This window comes from Anomaloglossus baeobatrachus, chromosome 1, assembly GCF_048569485.1.
Source record: "Anomaloglossus baeobatrachus isolate aAnoBae1 chromosome 1, aAnoBae1.hap1, whole genome shotgun sequence".
In the NCBI taxonomy this organism is placed as follows: Eukaryota; Metazoa; Chordata; class Amphibia; order Anura; family Aromobatidae; genus Anomaloglossus; species Anomaloglossus baeobatrachus.
Genome location: NC_134353.1, coordinates 422,536,682 through 422,556,868, shown reverse-complemented (window position 1 = coordinate 422,556,868; position 20,187 = coordinate 422,536,682). Strand labels below are relative to the sequence as shown.

General features: G+C 46.6%; 1 protein-coding gene across 1 annotated transcript in view; it reads left to right on the top strand.

The window, feature by feature from the left end:
• The window catches only part of UNC13A (unc-13 homolog A), a 475,959-nt gene that overhangs the window by 310,811 nt on the left and 144,961 nt on the right, over positions 1–20,187 (top strand). The window contains exons 24-27 of the mRNA XM_075352602.1: positions 6,267–6,356; positions 7,075–7,209; positions 8,481–8,614; positions 14,730–14,815. Coding sequence (XP_075208717.1) covers positions 6,267–6,356; positions 7,075–7,209; positions 8,481–8,614; positions 14,730–14,815 — 445 coding nt within the window. The remainder of the gene's footprint in view (positions 1–6,266; positions 6,357–7,074; positions 7,210–8,480; positions 8,615–14,729; positions 14,816–20,187) is intronic.

Below are 20,187 nucleotides of genomic sequence, written 5' to 3'. Positions count from 1 at the left end.
AGCTGCTATTCCATCGCCCCCGGGTGCTCCCCAACAGCAGCGGTGGTGCTGCATCTCACCACACACCGTGGGTGGCGTCACCAAGTGTTCACGGCAATCCCCGTACATATATGTCCCCTTTTATTTGAAGTGTCCGTGTGACCCCCGGGTCCGGAGGATCCCTCGAGCCACACTGCGGATCCGGATTCGAGCAGCCCGGCTGCTGCTGGCGTGGGGGCGGCACAGACGACACATCTGAGCAACCGCGATACTCAGCCGAGCACCACGAGTAACTAAGCACCCAAGTGCTCGATCGAGTATCGAGCAGTGCTCGATTATCTCTAATGAACATATTTATGATACCCATTAATTTGAAAAAACAAGGGGCTTGAAGAAAGAGGGAGAAAAAATATTAACTTATGACTCTTTAGCAAAAATAAGGGATAAATGTATAATTAAATAAAACTAGTGCATTTTTGAAGAATACACTATGAATTGAAAAGGGTAGCTCAAAAATTTGTAAATTTCGCAATTAGTTGTGATTTCTTCATTGCCCAGATGTCCAATAATTGACAATATTATCCTATTTTTTAAAGGGAACTTGTCAATACTTGTCTTATACTGTATACAGCATTACAGAATACTGTATATAAGAGCCCAGGCCACTTTGTATTAAATAAAAAAAACCCTTTATAATACTCACCTAGGGGGCAGTTCGGTCCGACGGGTGTCCCTGCTCTCGGTCCGGCACCTTCTCCATTTTGTGTGATCGCCATCCTCCTGTTCAGCCCTTTGTGCATGACGCAACCTGCATCATTCACACAGAGGCCACTATTGCGCTCTTCTAATGCGCACTTTGATCTGCCCTGCTGAGGGCAAAGCAAAGTACTGTAATGCGCAGGTGTCAGGAAAGGTCAAGGACCACTCACACATGCGCACTACAGTACTTTGCTCTGACCTCAGCCAGGCAGATCAAAGTGTAAATGTGCAGAAGCGCAATGAAGGCCTCTGTTTGAATGATGTAGTGCACGTTATGCACTCGAGGCTGAGCAGGACAGCGATCGCACAAGATGAAGGAGGCGTCAGACTGAAAGCAGCGATACCTATCGGACCGGACTGCACCTTAGGTGATGTGAACATTATTTTCATCTCATGGACATACCAGGGGATCATCAACCCTAACACTGGGTAAACCCAGTGGACTTAATTAACCAAAAAAAGGCAAAGAAAATTGCCAAAGCCATACAATAAAATTCATAATACTTTATTAGATTTTATAAATTGCAAAATATACCAATATTAGAAAAGAAGTACAAAATATAAATACAATAACAAAATACAAAATAGAGGTAGTTGGGTAAGGCCACTGATAGGAGGTTCTCAATAAACAATATGGAAAGCATGTGAGAAGTAAAATATTGGCCAATTGGCTCAAATAGTTAAAAGGGTCATTCATAAATGTGAAAGTCATGTGTAAAGGCAATTTACCCAAATTTATTATAACAAAAAGAAGACAAAAGCTCCATGTATATCCCACAGTCACACACAGGAAAGAAAAGTGAAATCATTCCACTTCAAATAGTGGTAAACAGCTTCCTGATTGTGAGAGGGAGAGACCAGATAAATCGCACAGAAAAATATATTAAAGGGCCACCGGCTCCACAAATACCCAAAATCACATAATAGGAATGTCACGTCCTGGCCTATCAGGTCGTCACAGGGTATTGTGAAATCTGCCCTTCTGCACAGTAGCCACCTCCTCCTTGGTTACGGGCCCCTGACCTTTGGTGTTGCCAAGAACAAGCTAATCAAAATCCTAGGAACACTCTGCACCATACCCACCAGATACACCAGTGGACGGCCTGAAAGGAATAGGGTCGCCCACTTGGGGGGTTGGTTAAGGGGAGGTCAGGAGTAGGCAGTTGAGTGGTGACTCTCGAGAGGAGAGGTCAGGAGCTGGGCTCCTTGGTACTACTAGGTGGCAGACGTTGGTCTGGGCCTGGTAGGAGCTGGACCCTGGTCGCAGGGGATCGTGACAAGGGGCACAGACTGTCGAGGAGGATAGCTGGCGGCCTTGTGCCATCACCGGGCAGGGGCCAGGGCACGACAGGGTACGTGGACCCTAAGTCAGGAAGTAGCTTTAGGCGTCCTGGCAATTTACCCGACGAGGACGGAGCCTTCAAGATCCGTTCTCCACCCGCTCCAAAATCGGGGTACTAGCGCATCGAGGGGGATAGGACTTTCCCACTACATAGTCCAGAAAATCCCAAGCGTGAACCCTGAGAGCAAGCTCACCCAGTTAGCCACACTGGTGAGCGGGACCCGACTAGTTTTATGCTAAAGGGACCAGTTGGAAGAAAAGGTGCCAAGGAAAAGGTTACAGGCTTACAGGCAACACCAACGGGTACGGGATCAAGGCGCGCTCCCTCCAAGCAGCAGCGGTGTCAAGAACTTTGGTTTACCACAGTTGTCGGTGTCAGCGTTATTGGACTGAGTGAGTATATAAGTGACCCTTACCGTCCCAACGGCACCTCCCCGTCTCCCTCATCGAGTCCCGGGGCGTTCCCTCTACCCGTGGAGGGGTTATACACTAGGCTGCCCCCACCATCTCCACCGGGTACTCCCAACTGCAGCAGTGGTACTCCACCTTACCACACACCATGGGTGGTGTCACGAACTTTCCACATCCTCCCTTGTAAACATTCACCCCCTTTTATACCAGAGTGGCCGCGCGACCCCGACCCCCGGGTCCAGAGATCCCTCGAGCCACCGCGGATCTGTATCCGAGCAGCCCGGCTTCTGACACGAGGGCGGCAGACCCTCATATAGTGATCCAATTATACATGGTTAGTAAGGATATATACCCATTGTAAAGCTGTGTCAGAGACCCCCGCACATCCCTGACGTACGTTTCGCTTTTTGCTTTATCGAAGGGAGAGCACCTTAGGTGAGTATTATAAAGGTGTGTTTTACTTTATACAGAGTGGCCTGGGCTCTTATATACAGCATTCTGGAATGCTGTATATAATTGCTCACTGGTGGTGGCTGCCGCTCATAAGAGAAAAACCTGGTGACAGGTTTTCTTTAATGCTAGGCACACGCTGTGTTTGTTCACTTTACCTAAGTATACACCATATGTACCAATATTAGGCAATTTGTAGTTTTGATGATTAATGTTATTGAACAATTGTAGTGCTGTCAGTCAATCTAAAAGGTTTAGAGGTGGTGATAGATAATGGGACAGGACCATGGGACCTGACAATTAGCTAGCAGATGGGAAGATTGAATAACTAAAGACGTTACGCAGGCACCTGTAGTGGGAGGATGCTTTAAGTACCTAGAGTTTCTCAATCATAGTCTGAGAAGCACGTCCGGGAAATGACACGCCAGCCCCTTAAGAGTAGGGAAGGCGCGGGCCCTAAGTACATTTCTTGAGGACCTGTGTGGAGTGTGGAGGCCCCGGGAGGAGAAGGGAGAAGAGCACATAGACGGCTGTGGGAGTGCGGGGGGGACACAGTCCAGACGGGACAGTGAGTTTGTCGACGACCCTGTTGGCAGGAGGTAGGGTAGTGCAGGGATGTCAGTTCTACACCTTTACTTTGTCTTGCGTAAAAATCATGTTTTTCTTGAAAGATGGAAACCTTTTCCTGTACCAGTGCTTGAAGACAGTGTCTTCTAAAAACTAGCAGTAGGTTTGGGCGATGATTTTCAGTCCATCTTTAACTCAAATAGGTCGAACTAGCTTATCATTTAATAATACCAGCAGATAGCAGTAAACAACTTCCACCTTGCTGGAGTCTCAATGGAGGTCTGTGCCTATTACTGATTCAGCCACGGGCCCATCCATTTGGTTTGTCAAGAGTCTCTCTCATCTCTTCAGTCCATAAACTTTTGAAAAAATCTGTCCTTAAGACCCTAACTTGTTCACTGGTGGTCAGATTTCAGCCTTCCCTCCCTCGGCCATGTCTCTGGGCACTGATTACCTTGTACTTCTGGGCTTTACAAGGAGGTTGCAGTTCTGGAATATGACAGCTCTAGAGGATCATGTGTTCCTGGTCCCTCCATACTTGTCTCTTCTCAAATCTTTGGCAGTTAATGCTCATCTTTTTTTCTAAACACTTTTTTGGGAACCTGTTGACTATTTACAACAACACGTTTGATGGTTCTGTGATCACGCCCCAAAATCTTAGCAATTTCTAGAGTGCTGCATCTCTTTGTAAGGGCTCATTTACAGGAGCAGATAATCGCTTAAATTGTGAATAGTGCTATCATAGCACATGACTAGCAAACAATGTCAGACAAGTGTTTACACACAATGAGAATCACAAATAAAATGGTGGAATAGCAAACATTACATTGTAACATCGAACGTATTTCAGTGTGTTCACAGTCAGATAATCTGAAGTCTAGGATTCTTCAACGTTGAAATCCTATAAGTGATACTAATTATTTTGATCACATGAATTTATACAATATTACACAAATCTGTCCACTGACACTGTGTGAAGAATATTTAATCTATTAACTGAGCAAACATTTTTTCGCTAGCGACAAAGATGAACTCACTCTATCTGTTAAAATGTATCAGTTCCAATGGTCCACCTGATACCGAACTATTTCCTTAGAACACAGTCAACCCTGTTTAGGTCTTGAATTTCCACAATTCTTATTTGTTGGTCAAATTGTTAAACAATCTCCATTTACACAATTTACAACAATCGAATGAGAATTTTTTTTTGCTTGCCCAAACGATTTTAGGAATTATCGGAAACATCGTTCAGTCACTCTATCAGTCTCATTATATAATTATCACAATACATCATTACCATTAGAATCTGACAGATTATTGGACATTGTAAATGGGCCTAAAACGATTAACAATGTTTGACTTTTCAGACTCAGTTAAATCTTTTTTTGGCCCATTTTTTTTTCTTGAGGAAAACAAGCTACCAAGGGTGCTGATATCCTTAAGGTACCGTCACACTAAGCAACTTACCAGCGATCCCACCAACGATAGGGATCGCTGGTAAGTTGCTAGGAGGTTGCTGGTGAGATGTCACACTAAGCGACGCTCCAGCGATCCCACCAGCAACCTGACCTGGCAGGGATCGCTGGAGCGTGGCTACACGAGTTGCTGGTGAGCTCACCATCAACCAGTGACAAGCCCCCAGCGCAGCGTGGAAGATGCTGCGCTTGGTAACTAAGGTAAATATCGGGTAACCAACCCGATATTTACCTTGGTTACCACTGCACGGAGCTACACGTGCAGAGAGCAGGGAGCAGCGCACACTGAGCGCTGGCTCCTTGCTCTCCTAGTTACAGCACACATGGGGTTAATTAACCCGATGTGTGCTGCAGCTAAATGTGCACAGAGCAGGGAGCAGCGCACAATGCTTAGTGCTGGCTCCTTGCTCTCCTAGTTACAGCACACATGGGGTTAATTAACCCGATGTGTGCTGCAGTTACATGTGCACAGAGCAGGAGCCGGCACTGACAGTGAGAGCGGAGGAGGCTGGTATCAAAGGTAAATATCGGGTAACCAAGGACAGGGCTTCTTGGTTACCCGATGTTTACATTGGTTACCAGCCTCTACAGAAGCCGGCTCCTGCTGCCTGCACATTTAGTTGTTGCTGTCTCGCTGTCACACACAGCGATCTGTGCTTCACAGCAGGACAGCAACAACTAAAAAATGGCCCAGGACATTCAGCAACAACCAACGACCTCACAGCAGGGGCCAGGTTGTTGCTGGATGTCACACACAGCAACATCGCTAGCAACGTCACAAAAGTTGTTCGTTAGCAGCGATGTTGCTAGCGATGTTGCTTAGTGTGACAGGGCCTTTAGGCCAAAACTGATAATTGCACAAATATACATTATCTGATCTGCTTTATCCAATAAGCATTCAAGTTTATGTAGATTAGGGTTGGAAATCTGTATAAAAATGATGATATTGTCAAAAAACTCACATGGCTAATTATTATGAATGCAGTGTATATTATGAGCTTTTCTGATATATATTCTAATGTCCCATAGGCCCCTATTCATGAGATTGAGGCTGAGTTTTCCTATACAAATGGCGATTGCTTTATTTTTACAGTGGGTACTCATGGTGGATGGAACCCTCAGCAGCCATCCTCACTGCTGCCAGTATCAGGCGCATACCTCCTGATTATATGTGCCTGACAGTGGGCAAAAATGCCATCTATACCCAGCCTAAGCTGTATTGCGATTGACCATACTATTCAATCACTTTCTTGCTCCAAATCCTTTTTTTTGCTTTCTCATAGAATAATTTTCCAGCTAGCAGCCCAGAGAGACTTCAAGACCTTAAATCTACTGTTGATTTGCTCACCAGTATCACATTCTTCAGGATGAAGGTAAGAAGAAAAACTGAGGAAAAAAAACAGACTTGAGGTCTGCACGTGCGCTCTTCAGTGCTTGTATGAATTATTAAGGTGTATTTTAATATATGCCAATAGGGAGGATTACATGATTAATAGCCTCATGTTTAGTTTTATACAGGTGGATAATTATTGATGCACTTCACAAGACTAATCATGGGGCTATATCTTAAAACTGTGCAGAGAAAAAGATCTACTGGACAAAATCTTATAGACTCCCATTTTAGAAATGCATTAATTACTAAAATGCAAATGTTGAGTTATGGGGCCCTATAATTTCTATGTAAGCAACTGTATAGAGACCTTTGGTGTTATTCACACTGTGCTTGCAATGCCCATTGAAGGGATACATCTCAAGGATTAGCTATCAGCACAAGATTCCTTTCCCACGTACTTTGCCAGTTTATACATTTCAAAGATTCATAAATTAGAAAATGGAATTTTATTAATTTTTTTAGTTTAGTGCTAAGTGGCTGACAACCCATTTGACCTATGGGCAAAGAGGACACCTGCCCGAGAAATCATACAGCAAATACCAATATAAAGCACTAAGAATAAGCAGAGCATGAAAATGCAGAGACACCAGAAAAATGGTGCTGACATTAACCGTGTACATAGACTCTGTCTATCCCTTTGACATTTGACATTTATAAATTGAACTGTTTAAAAAAAAAATTCTTGTAATTTTTTTCAGGTGCAAGAGCTACAGAGTCCACCTAGGGCAAGTCAAGTAGTGAAAGATTGTGTGAAGGCCTGTCTCAATTCCACTTACGAATACATCTTCAACAACTGTCATGAACTGTACAGTCGTGAATATCAAAGTGACCCGGTAATTTGTATAATATGGTCACCAATAGAATGAACCATAAATGATTGATAAGTGTGGATCTCGCCATTTGGATTTTCATTATTAGGAAAATAGGAGTCTTATGACCACTATTCACACGTTCACAGAAGTAGTCTTTCCAGTAGACTGCAATGTAGATGGGGCTGAGGCCTTTACCCAGCAAAAGCAAATGTTTTCCAGTGGTGCCTGTAGCCAAACTGGAGAAGAAGGGGTTGTCTCATCAAGTTTCAAGAGAACTTTTTTCATTTTTTCGAACCTGCCTGTTTTTGTTTTCCCTTGGAGCATCCTGTCTGCTTTGTAACATTCCTGTGCTGTTCTTACTAGATTTTGTTTTTAATGAATTAATAACTGAGGACTTGATTCATAAAAGTATTTTCGGAAACTTTTTGGCATAAAACACATTAAAAATTATTGCAAAACTCAAAAACTGTTGCTACTTTTGACGTTTTTACGCCAATCCCAGACAGATCAAATAAAGTGGACAGAGCATGAGCGGGAAGGGGCATAGCCACCAGACAAATTCTTCATAGTGGCGTAACTTAGACCAGAAATGTGCTCCATCAAAATGACACATAGAATTTCATTGGTCCATATACACATCAGTTTTAAAAACGTGTCTGTGTCCCTGGTCCACAAGGCTCAGAGCATGTCCTATTTCCATCTGTCTTACGTATCAGACACGTCCATCAATGTACATGGGGATCTGTGTAAAATGGATGGAACACAGACGGCATACATTGTACAGTTTCATCCGTTTTTAACTGATCCATTATTGAGAGTTAGTGAATAAAAAACATTTAGGCAGATTATCTCCTACAGTGAATAAAAATGGTAGAGAAAAATATCGATACAATATGAATGAAAAACAACACACAGCCAATATTACAAGTAGAAAAGGACACGGATGTTTGGAGGTGTCCTTTCCATTTGGAGGTGTATCCCTGCACCCGCTGGCATTGCCCAGTCAGTGCTACGGTTATAAGACTGTGTAACCACATCCTATAGATACAGGAAATAGTAACACCCAGCTTATAACTTATTTCTAAATTTCTAGGAACAATAGGGAAATGGCACAACAAAGCCTTCTAAGAGAAGAGGCCCCAGAATTATAATTTTATGCGGAATTCTATAAATATTTACTAAACCAGACATGTCAGTATCTTCTTTATTTACGTAGGAACAAATAAAATTAATTTACAATATGAATAACATTGTCACATGCAACTACTATCATTCTTTTTTATCCATCACAGGCTAAGAAGGGGGAGGTACCACCTGAAGAGCAGGGTCCGAGTATCAAGAATCTGGATTTTTGGTCAAAACTAATTACTTTAATAGTGTCCATAATAGAAGAGGATAAAAATTCATACACACCATGTCTAAACCAGTAAGTGGCACTTTTTCCAAGAAAACAATGACTACTGGGAGACCTGAACTACCACGCAGTACCAGTATAATTCACTTTATGGACCTTAAGCACAATATCAGTTTTAAAATGACAACAGGGAGGGAGGCCAGGACAAACGCTGTCTCAAGGGGTGCTCCAAAAGAGAGAGTTTAGAGGACAAGCTCCTCTATATATAGTGTAAATACGCAAGAGATGCTGCATTCTGCCACCAGTAAAGGGAGGAAGACTTGTGTTACAGAGGCATTAACCCCGTAAATTTCATATTTTTTTTAATGGCAATTAAGATGTCTAATATCAATAGGGGGATGACAATTCCTATCAGTCAGGGGGGCACCCTTCCTATAGGGTAATTTATCAGGGGTGGACACAGACTGCAGAGGGCCCTTGTGCAAGAAATCTTTATGGCCCCTCATATCATAGCAAAATTATGTAAACATTTAGTGTACTATTTATTACCAGTTTAGATCACAACTATCAAATCTAAACAATAAATGTAATAGTGAATATAACACAAAGCAGTCATGCAGCTGATATGTCATATTTGGATGTGCTTATTGACCACAAACTATCAAGCAGTACAGACTGTCAATACTTTATATATTGGTGCAAATAATACTCTTCTGAGGAGAATTGGATTTATTTTCAAAACTTAAAGTGGTTGTTCAAGACTGTTTTATTTTTTATTTATTATGGGCCTTAGTACTAATAGGTGGGTAGTTGCAAACTACCTGCCTGTTCTCCCCAGTGCTGGCATAGAGCGGGCACAATCTGCTCCTGCCGGTGATTCTGCTGCTTCATGCCAATAGAGCAGCTCCTCCTCTTCCAGGCTGCTCTGTCGACAGGAGTGACTGTCGACATCATGCTGATTAACAGCCGCTCGCTGCAGTTAGTAATCACATCATGGGTGCACTGATGAGCACTTAGAATGGCGCACCCCCTATGCCAGCAGTGAATTAAGTGGCACTGTCAGAGTTTAACAGATTCACAATCGCGAGCAGTGTTTTGCGCCACTCGTGATTGTTAGAGGCAGATCCTGGCTGTAATACACAGTCATTACCTGCTGAGTATAAAGCGAGCTCACCCAGTTAGCCTTCCCCATACACTCACATTTGATTTTCACCGTACATGTACAGTGCATGTTATAAAGGGGTTAAAATATATTTAAAGGGGTTGACCAGGCTTGAGACAAAAGTCTGTAGGCAAATTGTGTGACTGCAGACTGCGGGACCTCTGCTTCTCCTGTTTGTAATAATGCTGCCACCGGGTCTGTGATTGACCATGCTGTTTTATTATGCTGTTTATTAGTTCCTGGAGGGGCCCTCTCGCTCTAGGCCCCGCAGCAGCTGCAGTGGCAGTATGTCCACCCCTGTAATGTACCCTGCGGACTGCTAGGAGGCCTGATTTGCTAACCAATGCTACTTAATGACATAAATAGGACACATACACAATATTTGTTGGATCAGGGTCAGTCACAGCTTTATTAACTGCTCATCATTGTTTAAAAAAGGCACATTATAAGCATAACATTCCCAAAATCAGAAACAATATGTCAGCCAAAAGACTCCCATTGGGTTTGTCAGTCTTTCAACCTTTGCATCATCATTTTTGTGCATAATCACCTGCCACATAGGAGTTGGTGAATTCCTATATGGCACTGTGAACAGGGCCTGCTCTATACCATCTTAGATACCTAAAAGGAAATGTCCAATCCAACATCATTGAAGTGCATAAGTACCGCCCCGCGCTCGGCTGCAGCCGAGCCGCTCGGATCCGGGCTCGTCGGTGGGTGGCTCGAGCGCCTCCGGACCCGGGGTCAGTTCGCTCTGAAAGGGATTTGCTCGCACTATTTAGGGGGTGGTAGGTTGGTGGACGGCCGGAGCCGTGTTTAACTTTGTGACGCCACCCACGGAACGTGGTGAAGGTGTAGATACCACCGCTGCAGTGACGGGGCACCCGGGGGAGATGGTGAAGCAGCAAGATGTTAACCCCTCCGTGGGCAGGGATGATGGCCCCGGGGCCCGTTGGGGAGAGTAGCTGGGTGGTGCAGGGCGTCGCGCTGCCGGATGGCACTGTTGTACTCACAGTTACTGGCACACACACGTCTCTGGTAAACAAAGTTGATGGTGGTCGGTGCCCGCAGCCGGTTGTGTCTGGTCTCCCACCCGGTTTGGTGGTCTTTGCCTTTCTCCTGCACCGTGTTGTGAATGTGTTGAATCTGCCTATGCTTCAGCAACGGGAGACCGCTCCCCGGCTTTGTGGATGTCGGAGGAGCCCGTTTGCCCGCAGACGCTGGCCTGTGGGATCTCTCTGCCTGTGCGGTGGCTTTCTATCCCTCTCGGTGGGCTGTTGTCTTCAGTTGGGACTTGTGTGGGAAAGGACCTATAGTCCAGACCGCAATCAGTAGATTTGACTCGGCCCAGTGGCTTCTGGACCTCGTTCAGGGTCTGAGTACCCCCCTTGTGCTCCGGTTTCCGAGTCGGTTCCCCGGGTTGGTACCGGCGGGCCACTACCCTGTCCCGGTCCACCACGGTTCCACCGAGCCATCTTCCCGGCTTCTGCTGGCTAGGCCACCGTCTGCCTCCTAGCCAAGGTGTGTGGGCTACGACCCTCACACCAGTCAGTCTCCGCTGCAGACCTGTCACCACAGGCCTACTGCACTTGAACTCCAACTTCAACTTATACTACCACTTTCACTAACACTTCAACTCAGACTTCAACTCAGACTTCTGTGTTTTGTGCCTCAGGCCCTCTGAACTCCTCGGTGGGCATGGCCAACCGCCTGGCTCCGCCCCCCTGGTGTGTCCATCAAGCTCTGCGGGAAGTGACTAGGTTTTTAATGTGGTTGGCTGCTGTTACCTTATTGGGGGAAGGTGTTGTGTGGGGCACTATCTGTGACTACCTGGCTAGTCCAGGGTGTCAAACATACTATCAAATATCATCAGAGTATCATTGTACCTTTACAGTTGACAATGTTTCACAACCACACCCAATCTGACTCAGACACTCCTTGATTAACATGCATCAAGAATGCGCTTTACGTCTCCACTTCCTGCTATATGTACTTTGGAATGATCTCCAGCTACGCTAGGGGTAATCAATCAATTTGAAACTCATCAAGGTTAGCGACCCTCATGTGCAGGAAATAACATCATTCCCCCACGTGTGTAACACCAGCATCACTGGAACTTTGACCCATTGGCTAATTTTCACTACTTCCAACAGTACCTGTGATTACTGAAGACCATAGATCCTACACCAATACATGTAAATCTCATGGAATCCCATATTCTGGCCGTCAGGCCTGCTTTTTGAATCGACGTAAATGTAAATGAGTGATCCAATAACCCAATTGTCAGATAGACACCATGAGTACCCAATCTTCCTCCAAAGTGTGTTTAATTTTTTTTTCTTCAAAGAGTGTAGCCACCATAATTATATTAGTTTACTCACTTACCAAATATAGCGCTATTAATTCCTCAGCACTTTACAGATGTGATCATCACTGTCCCCATTGGGGCTCACAATCTAAATTCCGTATCAGTATGTCTTTGGAGTGTGGCAGGAAACCAGAGTACCCAGAAGAAGCACATACAAACATGGGGTGATTGCAGATGTTGTCCTTGGTAGAATTTTGAACTCTGGACAACAGCACTAGAAGACTGAAGTGCTAACCTCTGAACCACCGTGCTATAAGACATGAAGCAAATTCCTAATCTTATCCAAAGTCATAATATCAATTGATGAATTGATTTTGTGTCTCACATAGTTTTCTGATTGTGCTAAAGTGGTACTTTTTTCCCCTTTGGAGATTTGTGGCCCATGGTCAAGGGGATCCTCTTTGAAATGTATACCAGTTCAGTAAATTTACATTCTGTTGATGAGTGTGATCGCCTGTACATTTTATTATATCATTGACTGACTGGCCACAAAACCAGGTAGTGCTTCCTTTTCTGTCTCCAATTTGGACAATTGTTTTAGTGGGTTTAATTGTTCTCACTGATATATCCCTATTAGAATATTATACTAATAAGAGGATGTTTGTATTTACCGTAAAATCTCTTGTTTTTAGCCTTCATTTGGGGGACACAGGAGACCATGGGTGTATGCTATTAGGCTGACACTGAAAATTACAACTAAGAAAAAAAGGTGGCTGCTCCCCCGCAGGTTACACCTGCCACCTGACATTTAAGCTAGTCAGCTAATGGGAAAAGCAGTAGGAAAAGCTAGAAAAAAAATCTTTACTAATATATACACCCATGCCAATGAGGTAACATGAACAAAGGGTGGGTACTGTGTACAACAATGAAGGCTACAAGACAGAGAAATCCTCTTTATTGAGTCACATCATTGGTGGACACAGGAGACCATGAGACATTCCAAAGAAGTCCCTAGGGTGGGAAATAAGTATTAGGCTGAGGCCACATGGGGATTAGTGCAAGTCCTCGCATGACACTTGGCTCATGCTCGCAGCACAACGGGAGCCAAGTGTCATGCGAGTGTCATGCGACTGTGGTCCGATCGTGCAATCACATCACAGTTGCAGAGGTTAGAAATGTGTCAGGAAGAAATCCGAGTGACTGCCACCTGCAGCACGTTTCTGCCTAGACTTGCATGATCCACCAAAACAATGGTATGAACTCTCTAAAACTTTGAGAAAGTGTGAACAGATGACAATGTGGCAGCTTTACAAAACTGCAAGTCTGAAGCTTGATGACGAGGGGCCCAGGAAGCCCCCACTGCCACAGTGGAGTGAGCTTTCACCACCAGTGGGAGCACTTTGTTCTTGGCTTTATAGGATGGCAAATTGAATCCAGCAGGCAAGGGTCGCCTTGGAGGCCAAAAGACCTCCTGCAAAGACCTTCTACAGTGACAATCAGGAAATCTGAATGTCTGAGTGAAGCTGTCACTTTCAGATAGCGAGTCACTGCTCTGACCAAATCCAAACAGTATAGGTATATCTCTGCTGGATTAGAATAAGAACATGTCTGATCGGCTGAGAAGAAAAGGGATTTGGCTTCCTTCCTCCACTAGACCACAACTGAAGCCAGGGACTAAATTTGAGATGGTGATGGCTAAATCCCAGTGGCTAGAAAGACCTGTGCTGATATCACACCCATGTGACCAGAAGGCGCGTCGCCTCCGCTAACACAGCTGATACCAGGAAGCAACATTATTCTTGTAAGTCCACGTAGGCATGGAGTTGTTTATAATAAAAGCGGCAGTCTGGGGTAAGACCCCAGATGGGGGGGTGCAGGGGGGTCCAAGCCCCCCTTGCATGTTTATAGTGGACGGGAGGAAACAATATGTAATGCCCAAGGTCCTTCTAGCCACTGGGATTTAGCCACAACCAATTTGCGACTCGACCCTATAGGCCAATTTACATGCAGAGATAAATCTTTGGCAGATCTGTGGTTGCAGTGAAATCATGGACATATTGTTCCATTTGTACACAGCCACAAACCTGGCACTGATTGTCCACAATTTCACTGCAACCACAGGTCTGCCGCAGATTTATCTCTGTGGGTAAAGTGGCCTTAAGAGAGGCTTCAGAAGGCCACCGTGGCTGGAAAAAGGCCCAAGACAGCAAAGGAGTGTACAGGAGGCCTCTGCTCTGGGCGGCGTGGTAGGCAGGAAAAGAAAGGCAAATGACTGTCTGCAACATTCACATCACTACATAACGCCAACTGCGTTAGTAGAAAAAAAGCCCTGCCATCCTGGATGGGAGGGGATACAAAAAGACCCATTTGCAAACTGTGCTCTCTGTCCTCTGGTAGGGAAATCTGAGTGGCCCAACCGTTCTGTTGCCCTTTCTGTGGGAAAAAGAGAAGATTAATAAAAATTAAAAAACAAAGAAGAAAATAATAAAAATGATCCTGCCTCGTAGTGACACTAAGTTAAACTGAATAGTCAGTAGACAGGTGTAGCCTTCTGGGGTAGTGCCAACTGTTTTTCTTTGTTTTATTTCTTAGTATCTGCCTCCTGGCGGCATTAGTGTACACTTATGGTCTCCTCTTAATTTTTAGTAGACTAACATCCGTATTTAATATATAATTTTTTTTATATACTCTTCTCTGACTTCTCTCTGTTTACTTAGGTTCCCCCAGGAGCTTAATGTTGGTAAAATCAGTGCTGAAGTTATGTGGAGTCTCTTCGCTCAGGATATGAGATATGCTATGGAAGGTAATCACTTTTCCGTGTACTAAGATCTCAGGGCTAGTCTTATTATTATACCATAACAGTTCCTGTTTATTGATTTTGTTGCTTCTTTTCTGCTATCTATATTTTATTTATTCATTACATACCAAATAGGAGCTGAGGGCTATTTCAAGAGGTTGTTTCTATGTATGGCTAGGCGGTCGGTTAACTACTGCTATACAAATTATTTGCTTTGTGACAGCATTTTAAAGGATCTAAAGGGTAATGTTTCTACTTATGGAGAGTGACATGGCTGGCATGCCAGTGTAAAGGCCGCTTTACACGCTGCAATATCGTTACCGATATCGCTAGCATGTGTACCCGCCCCCATCGGTTGTGCAACACGGGCAAATCGCTGCCCATGGCACACAACATCGCTCAGACCCGTCACACTACTTACCTGCCTAGCGACGTTGCTGTGACCGGCGAACCGCCTCCTTTCTAAGGGGCGGTTCGTTCGGCGTCACAGCGGCGTCACTAAGCGGGCGCCCAATAGAAGCGGAGGGGCGGAGATGAGCGGGACGTAACATCCCGCCCACCTTCTTCCTTCTGCATTGCCGGCGGCCGCAGGTAAGGTGAGGTTCCTTGTTCCTGCGGTGTCATAAACAGCGATGTGTGCTGCCACAGGAACGACGAACTACATCGTACACGCAGCAGCAACGATAATTGGGAATAGGGGGCATGTCACCGATTAGCGATTTTGAACAATTTTGTGACGATTCAAAATCGCTCATAGGTGTCATACGCAACGACATCGCTAACGCGGCCGGATGTGCGTCACAAATTCCGTGATCCCAACGAGATCGCTTGAGCGATGTCGTAGCGTGTAAAGCGGCCTTTAGGAGGTATAGATACCATGCAATGCTCCTCTGGGAAATTTAATATGCAAATTGCATCTTCAGAGAGGAAGAGGCCTTGAACTCTAGTGTCACCTATTGGAAGTAGCAATCCTAAAAGTTAACTGATGAGTGGCAACACTGTGTCTACAAAATTAGATTCTGCTTTGGTTTTTTTCCTAAGTCATATGGCAAAACTAATTAAGGGCTCGTTGTCATGGTGTGTAATTTCATGCACTTACGCAGCGTTTAGCATTGCAGCATAAGCGCATGCTTCCTGCGTAAGTGCAAAGAAACGTCCCGCACCACTGGGTATTACCTTGCGGTATCGCACGTTTGCTGGGAGTTGGGCTCCAAAATAAGATGTCCACCGGCTGCGGGGGTGCTCGTCCACAAAGAGGGATAAATCCAAGTAATCCAGAAAGGAATAAGACCGCACTCGTCCACTGTGCAGATAATCCTCTTTATTCAAACATGTGCAAGTTAAAAGGCAGGAGAGGAACTAGGTGCAGGTTCACTTGTGAGGAACCTGCACCTAGTTCCTCTCCTGCCTTTTAACTTGCACATGTTTGAATAAAGAGGATTTTCGGCACAGTGGACGAGTGCGGTCTTATTCCTTTCTGGATTACTTGCGTGCGTTCTGCGTCCCCGGCACAATCTATGAAGATTGGGCATAATCCGTGAGCACAATGCTTTTTTGAATGTAGCAATTTGAGTGTCAAAAATGTGACAAAATCGTTTAAGGGCTCATGCGCACATTGCCGAATTTCATGCATTTACGCTGCGTATTGTACCGCAGCGTAAATGCATGCGTCCTGCGTCCCAAGCACAATCTATGAAGATTGTGCATAATCCATGTGCACGTTGCGTTTGAGAGCGCAGCGATTTGGATGCCAAAATTTTGTTCCAAATCACTGCGTTCTAAAAAGCAACATGTCAAATATTCAGTGCGCTTTGGATGCAGCTCCTACTCTGTCTACGGGAGAGGCAGCATCCCGAGCGCATGAAATCGGCATTTTTTTTGCAGAAACACTGCATCCATGACACAGTGTTTCTGCAGCAATTTAAATCGCACATGAGCTGTCAAATCACTGCAGAATTTTCTGCAGTGACACGACGCAACGTGCGCATGAGCCCTAAGGCTACGTGCTGTCACGGCCAGGTGGACGGGCAGACCCAGGAGGTGGATCCACTGGGCCGAACTCCTAGATGGTAGTAGAGAGTCCGGTAGCTGGAACACTATAAACAGCAGAACAGTCCGTGCACACGAGGATAGCGGAGAAGTCCCTGGGACCACGGAGTCACGGGTGGTAGTCCGGGTGACGCAGCTCAGGTTCGGAAGCCGAGATGATGTCAGGCGGGGTCCGGAACCTTTGGAGCGAGATGACGGGTCACCGCAGGGATCCGAGATGGTGCGGACTGTCAGGATGGCAGATGGACAGCGTTCGGGGTTCAGGATACGGCAGGACTGGATGGCGAGGCAGGCACGGCTCTACAAGAGAGATAGGTGAGTATATACACATATACACCAGGAGACCTGACTCCTAGCTTAGGAAACACGAAGATCAGGCCCCGCCCCCTTGGACAATAACCCCCTTTATACCCTGTACCTGTTTAGCCTCATTTCCTGTTAATGGACGCTGGCCCTTTAAGAAAGGGTCAGTGACCGCGAGCGCGCCCTAATGCGCATGCGCGCCGCCCGGGTGCCAGAAGCCAGGGAAGGAAGCTGAGAGGAGGACGCAGGGGAGCCGGCCAGGGCCTGGGAAGCCGTCGGGCGCCGGGATCGGAGACCAGGGGGCCTGGGAAGGACGGGCACCGGAGGCTGGAGAGCGGGGAGCGTGGCAGGTGAGCCGGGGAGCGGGGGTAAGGACCCGGGGAGCGGAACCGAGGACCCGGGGAGCGTGACAGTACCCCCCCCCACGCCCCCCTCCCCGCAACCGGGACATGAAGGCACGGATCAGAGGAGTGCCCACGTTCTCCCTGGGCTCCCAGGACCTATCCTCAGGACCATACCCTTCCCAGTCCACCAGGAAGAACTGTCGACCTCGTACGGTCTTCATGGCCACGATATCCCTTACCGCATAGATGTCGTCATCGGCAATAGGTGGAGGAGCCGGACTGGCAGCAGCGGAGAAGGGACCAAGGACAACCGGCTTGAGCAGGGAGACGTGGAATGAGTTGGGTATCCTCATCGTGGCCGGGAGCTGTAGCTTGTAGGAGACCTCATTGATCTTGTTGAGGACTTTAAACGGCCCAATGTAGCGAGGACCCAGCTTGTATGATGGTATCTTCAGGCGGACGTACTGGGAAGCAAGCCAGACGAGATCTCCAGGAGAGAAACACGGAGGGTCCAGACGTTTCTTGTCTGCGTGTCTTTTCATCCGCAGGGAAGCACGCCCAAGGGACGCTTTGACAGAGTCCCAAATGGTTGCAAAGTCACGGGCTACTGTATCTGCAGCAGGGACATCCGAAGAAGGGGATACAGGCAATGGGATGGAAGGCTGAAGTCCGTAAACGACATGGAAGGGAGAGCTGGAGGACGACTCACTGATGTGGTGGTTGTGGGAGAATTCAGCCCAAGGAAGAAGAGTGGACCAGTCGTCGTGATGGGCGTTAACATAGTGACGTAAGAAAGAGGTCAAGATTTGATTGACTCATTCCACTTGGCCATTAGACTGAGGATGGTATGCAGATGAAAAGTCCAGAGTCACTCCCAGATGTTTACAGAGAGCCCTCCAGAAGCGGGAGGTGAACTGAGTTCCTCTGTCGGATACGATGTGTAATGGAAAGCCATGCAAGCGGAAGATGTGTTCTATATAGGCGTCCGCGAGTTCCTGAGCAGAGGGCAGTCCAGCCATAGGGACGAAATGGGCCATTTTTTTGTCATTTTTTGACATTTTTTTTGTCCGGAGGACAATGGCAAGTCCGTAATAAAGTCCATTGCTATGTGTTGCCACGGAACTGAGGGTATCGGCAGAGGCAGAAGACGGCCATATGGGAGGTGTTTGGGCGTCTTGTTCCTGGCACAAGAGGAACAGGCGGATACAAAAGCAGCGACGTCCGTGCGAAGGGATGGCCACCAATAATGACGTACAATCGCACCCCATGTCTTTTTCTGACCAGCATGACCGGCTGTTTTCGAGGCATGACCCCAGTGTAACACTTTTTCCCTGTCTACCTCGGAGACATAGGTCTTCCCGGGCGGTATCTGGGCCAGGGTGACAGGGGCCACCGGAATGATTTTACTAGGACAAATGATGGGTTGGGTAGTCTCTTCCTCCTGCTCCATGGGCATGAAAGACCTGGACAAGGCATCAGCGCGTACATTCTTGTCCGCGGGTCGGAAGTGAAGCTGGAAATCAAACCTGGCAAAGAATAGGGACCACCTGGCTTGGCGTGGGTTCAGACGCTGAGCGGACCGTAGGTATTCCAAGTTCTTGTGGTCCGTGTAAATAATCACGGGGTACACTGCACCTTCCAGGAGGTAGCGCCATTCCTCCAAAGCCAGTTTGACTGCCAAGAGCTCTCAGTCACCGATGGTGTAGTTGCGTTCAGGCGCTGAGAAGCCCTTGGAGAAGAATCCGCAAGTCACCATCTTCCCGGAGGAGGACTTTTGCATGAGCACTGCTCCGGCTCCTGAGGAGGAGGCATCCACCTCCAAGGTGAACTGGCGGTTTAACTCCGGACGGTGGAGTACAGGAGAGGAAGCAAAAGCCCGCTTCAGAGAGCCAAACGCGGCGTCAGCCGCAGGTGACCAGTCCTTTGGATTAGCCTCCTTCTTAGTCAAAGCGGAGAGAGGAGCAGTCAAGGCAGAGAAGTGAGGGATAAACTGGCGGTAGTAGTTGGCGAATCCCAGGAAGCGTTGGATTGCCTTCAGTCCAGAAGGAGGAGGCCAGTTGAGAATGGCGGAGACCTTCTTGGGATCCATCTGCAGTCCAGTATCAGAGATGATGTACCCCAGAAAGGGGAGAGAAGACTGCTCAAAGACACACTTCTCATACTTTGCGTACAGACGATTCTCTCTCAGTCTTTGTAGAACCAGCTGTACGTTTTCTCTGTGGGTTTGGAGGTCCGGAGAGAAGACAAGGATGTCATCTAGATACACTACCACACAGATGTAGAGAAGGTCCCGGAACACGTCGTTCACCAGTTCTTGAAAGACGGCAGGAGCGTTACACAGGCCGAAGGGCATCACGCAGTATTCATAATGTCCATCGCGCGTATTGAACGCGGTTTTCCATTCGTCACCAGAGCGGATGCGTACCAGATTGTAAGCACCCCGAAGATCCAGCTTGGTGAACACACGAGCTCCTCTAAGCCGGTCAAACAATTCGGGAATGAGCGGCAGAGGGTACTTGTTTTTTACGGTGATTTGATTCAGACCCCGGTAGTCTATGCATGGGCGTAAGTCGCCCTCTTTCTTCTTGACAAAGAAGAAACCTGCTCCAGCAGGAGAGGAGGATCTCCGAATGAACCCCCTTGCCAGGCTCTCTGAGATGTAAGCAGACATGGCCCTTGTTT